We start from the raw sequence: 15064 nt of genomic DNA on the forward strand, positions 1-15064 counted from the left end.
CGAGCCCCGCCCCTCCGACCAATCGGAACGCGGCTCATTTGCATCATGCCGCGCCCCGGCTCGCGGATTGGCTGAGGCGCGCGGTGGGCCTTGCCCGTACCGCGTTGGCCACGCCCCGTCCCGGCAGCGCGGATGCTGCCGCCGCCGGCGCCGCGCCAGGGCTGGGGGAGCGGCGGGGCGTCGGGGGCCAGCGGCACCGGCACGGCCATGGGTACGGCTCCGGTACCATCCCCGGTATGGGACCAGCCCCGCCCCAGGCACTGCTCCTGGCCGTGCCCTGCCTGCTCCGCTTCACAGCTCGCCGGCCCCGTGCCTCCCGTCCGCCCCACCGTCGCGCACCGACGGCTCCGGCCCTGCAGCGCGGCGAGCCCCGAGGTGCCCGCCCTTAGGTGCCCGCCCCGGGGTCTCCGCCCCGCCGTCGGGGTTCGGGCTCAGTGCCGGCGGCTCCCCTCCCTGCCGGTCCCCGGAGGGCTGCAGGAAAGGGCTCAGCCCCGCCGTCGGGCCCCGGGACGCCACGGGCGGGTTTCCTGGGGGTCGTTTCCCTGTCACCGTGCTGCCGGTTTATGGTGCCAAAGGTCCCCGCGGGCTCTTCCCCCGACGTGTTTTGGAGATTAGGGGATAACGCCGTGAGAGTGGGAGTGAATGTTAACCCCGGTGATTTACGAGCCGTGCGCACCGCAGCGTATAGGTGTGATGTATGGAGGGCAACTGCGGGCGAAGCAGCACAGGACGTCAGGAGGGGTTAAGCAGACACGGGCGTTACAAATTATGGTTCAAAACTTTGCACACACACATTAATTCAGTAGAAGCGTGGAGAGTTTGAGAGGAGCTGGCAATGCTGAAACGTTCGTGAGAAATTACCGTGATTTTGTAACAGTGGCACTCTGAGGTTCGTGTCTGCCCCGCTGCTTTTGGCCTGCCAGAGATGGCAGCAAACAAGAGCACAGCTTTTCCCATCCCTGACTTTAACCCGTCCTGGCACAGGCTCTTCTCCGTCAGGAGAAGCAGGCACAGCACGGCAGCATTAGCACTTTCCTGGGACAGTCCATCCCTATCAGCACGTGCCTCGGGGAAGCTGAAAACCCAGCTCCTGGGCTGCAGCAACGGAGGTGGTGCTTTGAACTGCCTGCCTTCCCCTCCAGACCTTTCCCTGTGCGTAGCCTGCAGCAAATATAATTAGTGCTTTAAAGTTGTAATGAACCAATGGTATTTTTAGCTATTTCCTTCAGGCAACTGGAAATAAGAACCGGCACCACGTCACAAGCTTGTTCCTTGTGAAGTGCAGCACGAAGACTGCTGGATTAGAGGATCTGGGGAGCTGAAGTGGGAGGCTTTCGCTAGGCCAACCTCCTTGCAACCACCCTGTTGCATGAATGGTCTCTTTGGGAGGGAGGGCTCTAGCATTTGCTGCTGAAATGTAGTAGCAGCTCTTGTGCTCGGTGCCAAGACTTAGCGGTAGTTCATCTTGTCTTGCCAGCTGGAGGATTCACTGCTGGAGAAGAGACCAAGAACTTCACCTGGGTTCAGGAGACAGATGTTACTACTTTGTGTTAATTAGAAAATAGAAGGAAAAAGGAAAAAAAAAAAAAAAAAAAAAAAAAGGCAAAAGCAAACAAAACCCAGAGCAAACTTGACTCACATCTTGGCAGAGAGATGGGACATGCAAAAGGAGGGAATTACTCAGCACGTTAGACATACTTTACTTTTTACCAGCCGGGAGGAGTGTGTTCTCCGAGAAAACCCTGTCTCTGCAACAGCCAAATTTGGCTGTTCTGCTGCTCCTGGAGGGTGGTAGAGTCGTTGATTGTTGATTGCGGCTTCCACCTTTGTGTCTTAACTAATCTTTTAGCCATGCTGGTGCCGTGCCATCAGATGCCTTGAAGATTAGGAGCAAGGCTTGAATGCGGCTTGGCCTCCTGGGATAGGTGGCACAGGGAGCAGAGGGTGGGTTTGATGTGTTTGTGGTGGCCAGGGCTCCTGCTGCTGCATGCTCTTCTAGCTGCTATTTGCCGGTGTTGTGGGCTTCGTGCCCAGGTGTATCACGTAGCCGTAGCCCAGCCAAGAGGTGACGAAGATAGGACTGACTGAGGTCAGGCTGCTCCTGCCAAAAAAGCATGGCTTCTCGTGGCCAAGTAGAGACAATGGGAAACATCGCATCGGGATGTTTGTCTGGAGAGTTTCACGTCACGGGGAAATGCAGGAGCGCTGCTGAGACATGGGGTAGGTAGAACAGCCAGGAGGATGTTTCAGCCCAAGGAGACTGCTCTGTGGCTCCGATGTTGGGCTCTGTAGAGTTTCCAGAGAAGGATTTTAGTATTCTCGAGTGTCTTAGTTTAGCTCTGTTGCTTCAGTTGTAGGTCCTGGCCTGAGTGCAGATTGCACCAGATGCAGAACATCAGTTTCCATTTGGAGAGCCTTCAGCTGGCTGTGGGCTGGCCTCTACCTGAGCTTCCTCTGGAAAGCAGCAGCTGCTGAGAACAACTGCGTTCAGTGTTTAATGGCTTTTTTTTTGTTGTTGTTTCTCAGCTCTGTGACTGCAAGTAGTTCCTAGCCATGACAACTGCTTCTACCTTCTGAGCCAAATCCCTCTCTTTGCCTTTTTTCTGGAGACCTCACTAAGCCTTAGAGAAATAGCAAAAGCCTCCACGAGAAGGGGGTGGAAGTTCAACCTCTCCCAGACTGTTTAACCTGGTGGAAAATTTCCATGTTGCGTGTGCCTGCGTGTCTGAAATCTGGGCTCTGTGGATGACCGCAAACTGGCAGGAGCTGAGCAAGAGTAATGGACCGTGCAATGCTGGTCCTGTCCATCAGTGCAGATTGCAGAGGCTGAGGTGGTTGGCAGCACGGATTTGTTATATTCTCATCAAAGCTTGTGGGGAGCATGCTATTGTGCTGGCAATCTGGTCCCGAATGAAGGCTGCCACAAGCAATTGCTGTGCCCCATGGAAATGCTCTGCACAACCAGCTGGCTGCTCACGTGCCTCCTGTGGAAGGAGGTGAACTGTAGAAGCAGCTGGGCAAGGGCTGTGTGGAGGATTGTCACTGTTTGCAGCCCCTCCATATGCTCCCTGTGGGCTGAGGAGAAACATTCAAGACAAAAACTCAGCTGAAAGGCTGTGCCTTTGCAGTGAGAGTAAAGCCCAGCTTTCCTGATCACACAGTGTGAGCCTGGGGGATTTGCCCAGATTGTGTTGTTCTGATCCTGGGTTTCACTGTCCCGTGCTGTAAGAACTGGTGCGTTACCATGGGAATAGAGCAGCAAGGGACTTTCCCATCTTGGTCCTGCACCAGCATCCTTTGGTGCCCACAGAAGGCTCCAGTTTGCTCACATGTAGTCTGCACACAGCTGTGCACGCTTGTGCTGCCGGATCAGGCACGCCAGGACCCCGAATTTCCCTGTTGCTGCTGGGCTGGGCTGTCGGTGCCGCACTATCGCATCCGCAGGGTTTTCTGTCGGGCCAGGGTGGTGCTGGAGTGCCTGAAGGCTGAATAAGGCAGTGCACAGTGTGCGCGGGTGAACTTGCTTCTCCCCAGACAGCACGGGGCCGTGCTGTGTTGTTTTCCTCTCCAGACAATGCAGTGCTGGATGGTAAATAAAAATGCAAAGCACATTGCAATGTTTGCTCTTTATTAATGCACTAAGATGCATTCGGGTGAAGCAGAAGGCTCCTGGCTGGCTCGGTTTCAAGCTCCGTGACAGGCTTCCATAAATAACACCTCAGCAGCTCTCCCGATCGGGCCGCGTGTGAGCCTGAGCGGCACAGCTGGCACGGGCAGGGGCAAGAAGGCACAGAGGGGCTGCAGCCCCTTCCCTGGGAGGGGAGGCAGCTCAGCTGACCGGCACCGTGTGAGGGGGTCGAGCCCACGCCACAGAAAGCCCCTTCCATTATAAGGGAGGGTGGACAGAGAGCAAACAACCGGCTCAGGGAGCCTCCGAATGGAGCCTCTGTACGTGCTGCTGCAGCAGGGCAGAAGGGAAGGAGGAAGCACCAGCCAGGAGCCTTCTTGTTCTGCCAGCCGTCGCCTGCTGCTTAGGTGGCTTTTTTCTCTGTGCTGGGTGAGTGTTTGAGCACCCGCTCTGTAGCTGAGGGCTCAAGCTAAAATCTGCCAGCGGTACAGCTAGAGGAGACTGGGGAGAGATGTTGTGGCTTCCGAGCCGCGGGCCAGGCCACCAGCACAGTTTCACTTGTGGGGAGTTGGCGGGTCTGCTTTCTGCAGTTACAGCTGAAACCTCCAGCCCGGAGCCCACACGCTGGGGCCGGGCTGCGCAGGGCGGCTGCACGCTGCCTTGCCCTGTGCCTAACGTGTGTTTCAGCCCGGCTGAGGAAGCTGTGGTTAGGGCAGCGACCAGTTCCATGTGTTAGGGCAGCGACCGCTTTTATGTTTTAAGGCAGTGAGCAGCGCTGGGGCAGCGGCCAGTTCCAGTTCCATGTCTCGGGGCAGTAACCGCTCCCGCCCCGCTTTGCCCCCACACCCCTGAGGGCCGCTGCCCCTTGCCCCCCCCCCCGCCTCTCCCCCACAATGCTTTGCGCGGGCGGCCCTGCCTCCCGGCTTCCCCTCAACCGCCCTTGCTAACCCCTCGTCGGCGTAGCCCCGCCCCCCGGCGGAACAGACCCCCCCTCGTGATTGGCCAGACGCCCCGCTAGTTCTACCCTCTCCCCTCTCACTGGCTCCCTCACGCCTGTCACCCCAAGGCCCGCCCCCTCCGTTCGCATCCCGTTCTCCCATTGGGCGGCGCAGCCGGCCGGCTGCCGCACCGCGCTCGGGTTGGCTGCGCGGGCTGCCCGTCAGCGCAGTAACCAGGCAGCGGGTTGGGGTGCGCCCGTTTCCACGTCAGAGCGGAGCGGAGCGGGGCCGGTTTCGCCGCCGGTGCCCGGAGGACCCCGCGCGGGGCCGCCTCGCCCGCAGCCGGCAGGAGGGAGGGGGCAGGGCCGGGCAGGGGGCGGGCAGCCGCGGGGCCGGACCCCCCGTCGCGACCGATGTGCGGAGCGGCCGCCGCGGGGAGCAGGCGCCGCCATCTTGGATGCGGGGGTCAGTGCCGGGCGGCCGGCGCCTGTCGCGATAGTGTCGCGACGCGAGGGCCGGGGCGGGAGGGAGGGCGCGGCGGGGGAGGGGGGGCGGAGCTGAGGCAGCCGCGGGCCGGCGGGGAGGGGGGGTAGTGAGGGGGACACGGTGACAGCCGCCCCCCGGCCCCGGCGGTGTCGCGACAGGCGCGACTCGCCCGCGACAGGGGCGCGACGGCGAGGAGGGGGCCGCAGGTACCCGCCGTGCCCACAAACCCTTGCTTTTTGGCTCCCTCGGAAGAGCCGGCCTTCGGGGGAGAGGCTCCAGGCCCCCGGCCTGGCCCTGTCGGGGCGGCTTAAAAGTGAAATATCGCGACAGGGACCCGCGGGCCCTGTTTTAAAGGGAGGAGAGGACTTGAGGGTTGTCAGCTGGCTCTGAGCTGGGCAGGAGTCGTACTGGGGTTTGTGGGGCAAAGAGGGCTGCGTGTGGCGGCCGTGTGTTTGTGTGTTGCGTTCTGTACCGCGTTGGCAGCAGCAGGGCAGCGTGGTGCCTCGCGTGCTGTGTTGTGGTAGGGCTGCAGTGGCCACGTCCAGGTCAGGCACCCTCTATCTGTGCGCCGTCATAAGCAGTGCACGCTCAGGTCAGCAGCAACTTGCTTTCAAGAGCCACCTTTCCTTCATACGTGACGAGAATGTCATTGCTCACTACTGCCCTTTACTACAGCAGTTTCACTGGGTTTGGGTCCTTCAGCATGGCTGAAGTTAGCGATAGGAAGAAGTGACTTGATGGAAGCCGGCCGGACTGTCCCTTCTGATGCTGACTCCTGTCTGTTTTCCAGAAGAGTTGCAGACATTGCCCTGCAGGGAAAGGAGTGTTTCCTAAACATGTACCTGTAGCTTTCTGTGGTAACACCCAGGAAAAAAATTGGGTTCCTGTGTGCTGGGACTGTGTGTTTCAGGGCTGAGCAGTGGAGTGTGCAGTGCACGTGTGACATAACGTTTGCAGATGTAGATATTGTCATTGTTTTTATATGAAAGCTTTGCATCTGATACTATTTTAGGAGCCTCAGGAGAGTGATTGTTCCTGTCCACAGAGCATTGGTGAAGGCTTTGACAAGTGTGTGGGCGTTACACTTTGTTGTTCTATGAAATGCTCAGGTGTTTGCCTTTTTCCACTCTTCTAACCTTGTTAGCAGTGAGGCTGTGAATGATGACAGCTTCCCTGTTTCTCGTGGTGGGCTGGGCACCTGCATTGGTTTGGAGCAGCCTGTTGAAGCTCTGAGCAGGAGCAAAATCTGAGGACTGATCCGTAAACTTTAGCAGGTGCATGAACCTATCATGAGAGAGAAATAGGATTTTGTGCAGGATTAACTGAGGAAATAGGAAAATAAAATGCTTCTGAAATGTAGTAGGTACTTCTCCTGATTTTTCTGTGTGACTCAAGACCACAGGAGTTCATCCAGTTTTTCCCATGCTGAGTCTGCTGTTTTGTGTGTGATTAAAAGTTCCTTTTGAGAAAGGTATCCCATCTTGATCTGAAGGCACCGGGAGCTGGAGGGACCGTGGCTTTACTTGGGAGTTCGTTTCAATGTTTATTGATCTTAGCATTAGCAGTTCTGGCAGCCTGTCCAACAGTTACAGGATATCCCACTCTTTAGAGCATACTCTTGTAACACGAAACCTGTTTAGCATTTTTTTTTTTTTTGTAGTTAAACAAACATTTAATGGTTTTGTTTAACTACCCCCAGGCTCTCCTAAACCCCGTGCATCTTTCAGTGCTGGTCTAGTAAAGCTTCTCTTTTCTCTGGGCAGCTTCAGAGCATTGCTTTCAATCTTAAAACTTTTTTCAGTATAGAACATCTACGCTAAGCTCTGAAGTGAGAGCAGTTGTTGCTTGAATGCTGAAATTGTCTTGACAGTTTAAAAAGGGTAAGCTTCGGGAAGTACAGAGTTTGGAGAAGTTATTTCCATTCCTTGAAATAAACTTGTGAACTGTTGTTCAGGGTGGATGATGCTTTCGCTGAGTCCAACTTGCAAGGTGAATCTCTCTGAAAATAGTTCTCTGGCCCTCTTTGCCCCCCTGTAATTATTTTCTGTTTCCTTCTCCAGCACACAGCTACAAAGATCTCTTCCGTGAACAAAGATAGTTGGCTGTGGTTTGCTTTGGAACATGTTAGTACCATTTCTTGGTTGGCTGCAAGCTTAAATGTGGAGCAGGAATTTCTCTCATCTGTACCCTGTGTTTATGGTGGATTGGCCTAGATTTTGTTCGTGATTCTTCTAGCTTAAAGGCAGAAGAATATGCCCATGGTGCTCCTATTTCTGCAGTGTGCAGAGTAGTATTTAAGCTTTGGTATCGTTTTCGATGGCACTGTATCTGCTGAGTATCAGTGCATGTGCAGGGCATGTGATGCACGTGTTTGCTATTTCTTCATGTGCTTTTCCAAATCAGGTTAGGGGAGCCTTTGTTTCTAGAAGTCAGTTTGCTGAATGCCTCGAATGGCACTGGGAGGTTTACGTGCACAGTGAAGGCAGCAAAACTTGGGTTTTGACAAATGTGAATGTACAACGTTTCCTTAAAAGTACTTTTGCGGACCGGTGTTTTGTTCTCTGAAATTTTCCATGTAGAGACGTGGAAAATGCTGGAATTGCTGAAAGAAGAGGTAAGCGAGGGATTTTACAAGGGAGATAAAGTCTCCCATGAACGTGTTGTACTAAAACAAAGATGACATGCTGAAGTAGGAAAAAAATGCATAAAATTATGAATTGTATTTTAAAGCCATCATATAACTAATACGTGAAATAAGTTAGCGTTGGGAATGGGAACATCTCTCAAGCGTTGGACAAATGAGTAGGAAAATACCTGGGGTTCTGTTACGTACAAATGTGGAGGGAGGTTATAAACTGTTGTTCTTCAGGGCACAAGCACACTGCTTGGCACAGCTGGTTGTTTATTTTTCTGAATCATCTAGCAGTGAATGAGAAACTATTGATCTGGTCTCTTATGCCAGTTCCTGTATTTTTGTCTTTGCCCCTAGCTTGTTGTGTAAGTCTCGGGAATACCGTTATTTCTAAATAACCGAATGAAGTAAGAAGCAGTGTTGCTGTAAGATTATTCACCCTCTTGCAAACATACAAAATCGAAACAACAAATCGGATGCTCTCCCCTGATAAGGCATCGTTTTATATTTTTCTTTCTTGTTTGCAGAGTCCTGAAGCAAATTAGTCTCTTTTGCTCAGAGGATATTTGTATACTTGAAGTGTTGTTGATAATTCAAACATGTTAATTACAGCGAAGCCTGACAGATCCAGGATGTCTGTTCTGAGATTTGTGTGGCAGTGTTTCCGAAGCTTGGAGTGATCTACCAAAATCGCATCCTCCCAGCTTCGCCTTTGCTACACAGGCAAAAATCCTTATATTTTTTCTTCTCCCTCACCCCAATGGAGTCCTTTAAATGTGCCCATCTGATCTGAAGTGCTGTGATTAGCGTTTCATCTGTTTTCAGTCTTTTGCTTTCCTATGGATGTCCTGATGGGATTTAAAATTGGATTCCTCGCTTTCCTTTCGTATCTTCTGAAAAAGTCTCATTATCATCTACCATTTCACTAAATACTTCTTGCTTGCAGACATGGTATCATCTGACTCTGGCCTCTTTATAAGTCCTGTTTATTCCCTATAAACAGCAACGTCTGGTCATTCCTCTCCATCGTTACTTGCTTATGCTCCACTATATCTGGGCTATAGCTAGTGGAGAGAGAACAATCCTGTAGTAGGCTACTTTTTGTTACTTTTTCTCAGACCGTTAAAAATATTTCACTTCTTGCACAATTCTCTTCTGGCTTTCTCTTTGGGTACATTAGATTCAAGCTTTTCCCTCAGGTTCTGTGAGTGTAAATGTCTGCTTTTTGCTTTCACACTTTCTCTCCATGTTCCATCTGGTTTTGCCCGTTTAGTGGGATCTTACTCTTGACTTTTTGTACTTGTCTTCTTTCTTAAGAAGCCTTCTTCATGAAGCAGGTGTGAAATGAAGGCATGTTATAAACAATGTTATTTTGTCGAAGTTTCAAGTCCCAAAGAGTTTTGTTCTAGGTAGCTTACTCAAACCTCTAATGCTTATTTAATGGAGTACAAGATTAGCTTTGTGTTCTGTTTAGAGTTGCAGGACTTCGCGTAAGTGCAGGCGATGAGTGCGTGGTGGCATTGTCATGGGGGTGTGTGCTGGTACCCTGACGCTTCTCTGAACTTGCACATACTGGAAGAAAGAGGAATGTGCCTTGCTGAAGTTGTCTTGCTTTGCAGATGCCCTGTTCTAACTAATGGTCTGTTCTCATGTTCTCATGAAAACAAGCTTTGTGGAAAAGTACCTTCCTTTTGTCTTCTTTTTGGGAAAAAAAAAAAAGTGTTTGCCTGCATGCACAAAACAAAGATCTAGAAGTGGTGGGGTTATTTATTTATTTATTTTTCCATCTCTGCAGGCCTCCTGCTCGACTAGGGCCAACTCGATACTTTGTCTGAGGAAGGGAATGATTCTGAGGGGCTGAAAATTAATTGAATTATCTTTATTTTCAGGGTCGTCAGGATGGTGGATAAAAACATATACATTGTACAAGGTGAAATCAACGCAGTGGTGGGAGCCATAAAGCGTAATGCCCGATGGAGCACTCACACACATCTGGTAAGTTGCCTTAGGTTGTTGCTACCTGTCCGTGCTATGGCAGAAACCGTCTGGTTTTTAGAAAACTCCCTCTATCTTTTTGGCACTCTGAATAGTACTTTCGTAGCTAAAGTTGGAATGCTTTTCTGCATTGTTTCACGCTAAGCAGTTTTGGCTTCTTGAGTGTCAGTGACTGTCAGAGGTACAAAGCTGGAAATCTCCTACCTGTATACCCTGTAAATAAACAAAAAAACCCCTGATTGTGTTCCGCATGAAAATAATCTCATTCAGACTTTTTATCTTCTAGTATATCAGGAATTTTAAAGGTATTGGTTTTTATTTATTTAAGGGAATATCTGTATGTATATATATTGGGCCCCGATACAGACGATGGTCCTGATCATGAAGCCATGAAATAACAGTTGGGGAAGTCATTATATACAGGGGTAGTTTGAAATTTTTAATGTGGCAAAGTATATTTGTTTTAGTTCTGTGTAGTGAGTGCTAGTTGCACTCTTGAATGAAACCTGTTAATAGTTTCAAACCTGTTCTATTAAAAGCCATTAGCACAGCGTTTCTAAGTAATGGTGCCTTGGCCAGTTCACGGTTTTCACAGCGTGGATGTGTGCGCGTGGTGTACTGCATCTGTGGTGCACTTCAGAATGCCCTGTGAATAGCAGGTGGCTGTCACCCAGCCCAAGTGCTTTCAGTCTGTCAGAGGGAAGGGTTCCTTCTAACGGGCATTTCTTCATTAGTGCTCACTGCCACCCAGTAGGTGTGGCTGCAGATGTACATAGCTTGGCGAAACTACTGTTCCTCCTTATTTTAATATCCTAAAGGTAAACTAAGGCTAAAGGATGCAGCTTTTCATATAAATTTCATACCGTGATTCTTTCTTCAAGTTATTTTAATGGCACCAAATGTCATTGTATTTCTGTTCCCATTACCATCTGCATAGATTAACATTATAGCAAATCCAGATGAGCCATTTCAATATGGTATGAGGTAGATCTGCTCTGAAATTTGTTGAACAGTGGAAGGCTAATCAGAAATACTTCTAAGGACAGTAAAACCAAAGTAGAATGCTCCGTCTTGAACTTATTTTTTGACATTTAAGCTGTGCAGCATTGGGTAGCACGAGAAGGAAAATAAAAATGCTTCTCTTGATTTTGATGGAGTAAACAGGCTGACAGTGATAAACTCAACCCACGGTACATCTTTGAATATGAAGGTGAGATCTTTACATACCCATCATTAAGACTTGTCTTCTTGCTTTATTAATTACTTCCTTCCTATATATAACCTATAGGATGAAGAAAGGGATCCCCTGCTGCATAGCTTTAGCATCTTAAAAGAAGTGCTGAATAATATAACAGGTAAGCTTAAGCAGAAATCAGCAGGTACGTGTACCTTCTAGGGAAGGTGCAAATGTTAATATTGCATTCTGTGTGCAGGTGTACTTTATCTTATTTACTATCCAGAGATCATATATTGAATAACGAGAAAAGAGCTAATAAGTATATACTTTTCCAGATGAATAATATGAGTGCTAAACTAATATACAAATACCAGTGTTGCCACTATCTGGACATATCCATCCATCCGTCTACGTGTGTATTGTGTGTGTATGTATATATTTGTGTGTGTTTACATATGTCTTTTTTTCGTTATACTGAAGTTTTTAGTAATACAGGAAATCTGCTATATTATTTTGTATAATCTTTTTGTGCTTTGTTTATGCTTTCTGATCTGTGAGTGACTAGAAAAATCTGCTTGGAAAGGTGTCTCCCATTATATGGTTTCTCCTTAAATTCTTTGGTTTGTTGTGTTTCATCATTTGTTATCAATAATAAGTGAAAATGAGGTTTCACTTCCCATTTGCACCTCTTGAACCTTGAGGTGAACGACTCAAGATTTGAGTGTTTTACTTTGTGATCAGTTGCACCAAAAGGAGATGGGGTTCTGTATTAATTACAGAAGTAGAGCCATATGGCTGTGATGTGGATTATGACTAGGTTTTTGCTCCCAGACAGTTTTTCCCATTTCCACCCACATTTTCTCTGTTTATAGTTTCAGGAGTAGCTGTTTAACCCCAGCATATATTGAGAGTCTGGAAGTGAGGCTAATGCTGAGCTGCATGTCGCATTCTGCTAGTTCTTCCCAAAATTTCTTACTGATTGCAATATTCTAAATTAAGCTTTATTTCTGATCCCATTATCACAGTGAGTGTTCAGAACTACAACTCAAGTTTGAGATGGGCTTTTTGCATTTCTGATTGTGAAGCGTGCCTGTTCTCGTGTCAGTGCTGAGCCTGGAATCCCTTCAAAACTATGTTCACTAGAACTACAGTAGTGCCCCTTCCAGGTGCTGAGGACCTGTGCCAGCTCTAAGCCCTTATTCCTTCCTTGTTTGTGGCTGCCTGCAAGTGTAGTGCTTTATTTTTCTTTGCCTGGTGAACGTCCCCTGGCTGTGAGCAGGACTCTTCCGTGAGGTCGTGACATCATAGGCAACTCCTGCACAGTTTGTATTTTTGGATAATATCTTTGTTCTGGGTGTTACACTCTTCTGGAGGATGTTTTCCTGGCACTAATCTGTCCTTCAGTGAGATAAAATTTTGAAGATGAGACTCCTGAAGTTCTTTGCCATTATTGCAAATGGCACTTCTTATCAACAAGGTGGGGAGATGTCAGGATGCTTGAGCAAATGCAATATGAGTAAATGTCAGGGGCTGGCTATTTATCTGTAGTTCCTGGATGCAATATGCTGTTGACTTGTTGGGAAAAAATGCAAGCTGAGTATCTGCTCGTGTTAGAGAAAGCCAAATTCCATGTACTGAGAGACTCTCTGAGTATTAGTCATCATGTAAGTAGGTTTACTCTGAGCTAGTAATTGCTTATATATGATGATGATAGCATATTGGTTTGATTACATGGGGTTCTTTTGAACAGGTAATTTCAGCTTCAATGACTGTTATTTATAGACCAGTGCCTTGAGATAGGACATCATTGCTATGCTCTTTTTTTTTTAGTTTTGGGCAGACTGGTTTTCAAGCAATATTTGGATATAGAGTCTACTGCCTCATCTTCCAGGCAATGAAAAGTCCAAGCTTATTATTAATATTTTTAATTATTATCTGGGGGAGGGGGCAGAGGTTTTTATTTTTTGCCTGGACCTTCCTTTCACGTCTCTTTCATTAGCTCATGGAAACACATTGCTTTTATATTTAAATTTATTCAAGCTGTAATCTTTGACATTTGAGTTAGCTTTTAGTACAATTTTGCATTTATAGTAATATATATTATGTATTTTCTCAATCCCCCAAGAACCCATTTTAATCTGTTCCGGATGCAAATTTCAGGCTGCCTTGTCCCATCTCCCCTCTTGCTCTCGCCCCCCCTTCCCCTCCCCCATGGAGCATGTTTGATCAGGTGTGGCAGGAATATCCACTGTCAAGCTGCGCCCTTTATATTAGTCAATATTATCCTTCCTTCCCTCCCACTCCCTTCATTCTCCTCTGGGCTTTACCAGTTGATTTATAATTTTGGAATTCTCATCGGAGTCTGTAATACAGTTTGTTCATTATTTAACCAAAACCTGTTTAATGAGCAAAGAGAGGCAATGTAAATGTTAGGCATGTTGCAGTGGAGTACCTTTTGTTCTCCTCTGAGCTAGTGGGTATTAACTCTGTCGTGACTGTGATGCTGAAATACCCTGGTCAAGGGTATAAAGATGCACTGTATACCTCCCGCAGCTAAAGATTCCCATTTCAAAATGTTGCTCCTCAAGAGTAAGTAAATTACATAACGTCTTTTATTTGATTATCCAAAATAGTAAATCCTTGCCTGCAACTATCTAGTGGTATCCCATCCCATCGTAATGTCTAAGTGGGCTCCTGAAGGAAACACCTAGAGAAGATGCTGTTGCTCAGCACAAACATCCCATGCATGTGGTAAGAATAGCTTCATTTCTGCAATTCACCATACCTAGTGAAAGGCCTTGGACCTGACTTAGAGACAATGATGTTAACTCTGTAAAATTCTGGAAGTGAAATTTAATTATATGTAGGTTTATAAGAGCTGTTTAATAATTTGAAAATGAACATCATGTCTTCCCTGATCCCCTCTCATTGGTTTTATTTTATGCCATTTTTACACTTTCGCATGCTGGATATGTTCTAATGTTGATAGTTGTTGCATGAAAAACAGAAAAATAGGTGTTCTCTCGTCTTGGGTGGTACGTACATTACTCCAAGATAAACTTAATAGTTGAATGCTTGAACCAGGATGAGCAGCGTAAGCTTGTCTGATATGATGTCTCATGTTTCCAATGCTCAGGAAAAACACAAGTTAGTGTCCTGAGTTATGACTGCATGCAAACAATGACTGTCAAGCTTTGTCCAGGCTTGCAAAATTGAAATAAAACTAGGTCTTCAAAGATAGAAAGTCGTCTTCTATTCAAAGATAGGTCTTCTTTAAAACTGATGGAATCCTGAGTATTGATACAGATTCCCATCTAGGGTAATTGCACCACAACTTTCATTTGACTGCTTTTTAAAGTACATTGAGTATCTAGAAAATATGTCTGGATGTTAAAGGCTGTTCACTTTGTCAGTTTTGTTATGGATTTAAGTCAAGAAAAGGAAGCTTCTTTTTGACATCCAGTGGTAACGGAGCATCTTCTCTTTCCTGAGTGTTTCTAAGTTAGGATGCTCTTGAGCTCAGCTGGGAGAGGTTTTGTAACCAAAAATGACTGGAAATAAAAAACTCATCATAAGCCTCTTTTCCCATGGTCAGGATTGGGTTTTCTTGAATCTTGCTGTTGCTGTTGAAGTCTTTAGACGGTTCCAGCTTGATGTGCAGGTGAAAGCAGGTACTTCTTTAGTCGTTCTCCTCAAGGCAGAGTTTGTGCTTTGCTCTGACTGGGAGGAGGAGTCAGTAACCAGGATTTTTGTGACTGAATTAGTGCTTACTGGTGTGTAGGATGGTTTTAGGACAGAAAATAACTGAATGCAACTGCCTTGTACAAGTCAGCAGTGCAGTGGGAGAAGCAGGTGTTTGTGGAAAGTGTGTGCATCAAGAGTCTATTTAAATAAGGTTTAAACTAGGTAAACACACCTGTGAAGAGGTGCTTGTGTATATTTTAGGGCCATGAGTGCCAGACTGGAAGGTTTGAGTCCTTTTATCCTCTTGTGGTTCAGAATCAGTGCATTTAAACAGAAGCTGCAAAGTAAGCTGTTAGAAGCACTCAGATTTCATGCACATTCATGACATTTTAAATGAATGCTTGTACAGTGGGTTCAGAAGAATCTTTTCATGGCTTATTTCAGACAAGAAGCTGCTACAAATCTCCATCTTTAGAGGGCTGGCTGGGGCATTAAGAGCTGGCTAAAGGTCAAATGACTGTAAC

At 47.7% G+C, this 15064-nt stretch overlaps 1 protein-coding gene and 1 long non-coding RNA gene across 7 annotated transcripts in view; both read left to right on the top strand.

The window, feature by feature from the left end:
- Nucleotides 1–1464: 1464 nt before the first annotated feature.
- Nucleotides 1465–3640, top strand: LOC118169275. Its single transcript, XR_004751998.1, has 3 exons — nt 1465–1944; nt 2527–3238; nt 3311–3640. It is a non-coding gene; the product is annotated as an uncharacterized LOC118169275 (long non-coding RNA).
- Nucleotides 3641–4895: 1255 nt separating this feature from the next.
- GBF1 (golgi brefeldin A resistant guanine nucleotide exchange factor 1) overlaps nt 4896–15064 on the top strand; it is a 101205-nt gene continuing 91036 nt past the window's right edge. For all 6 annotated transcript variants that reach the window (XM_035329319.1, XM_035329320.1, XM_035329322.1 and 3 more), the window contains exons 1-3: nt 4896–5031; nt 9574–9679; nt 10968–11034. In XM_035329319.1, coding sequence (XP_035185210.1) covers nt 5024–5031; nt 9574–9679; nt 10968–11034 — 181 coding nt within the window. In that variant the 5' untranslated portion in view covers nt 4896–5023. The remainder of the gene's footprint in view (nt 5032–9573; nt 9680–10967; nt 11035–15064) is intronic.

Source organism: Oxyura jamaicensis, chromosome 6 (genome assembly GCF_011077185.1).
Source record: "Oxyura jamaicensis isolate SHBP4307 breed ruddy duck chromosome 6, BPBGC_Ojam_1.0, whole genome shotgun sequence".
Lineage (NCBI taxonomy): Eukaryota > Metazoa > Chordata > Aves > Anseriformes > Anatidae > Oxyura > Oxyura jamaicensis.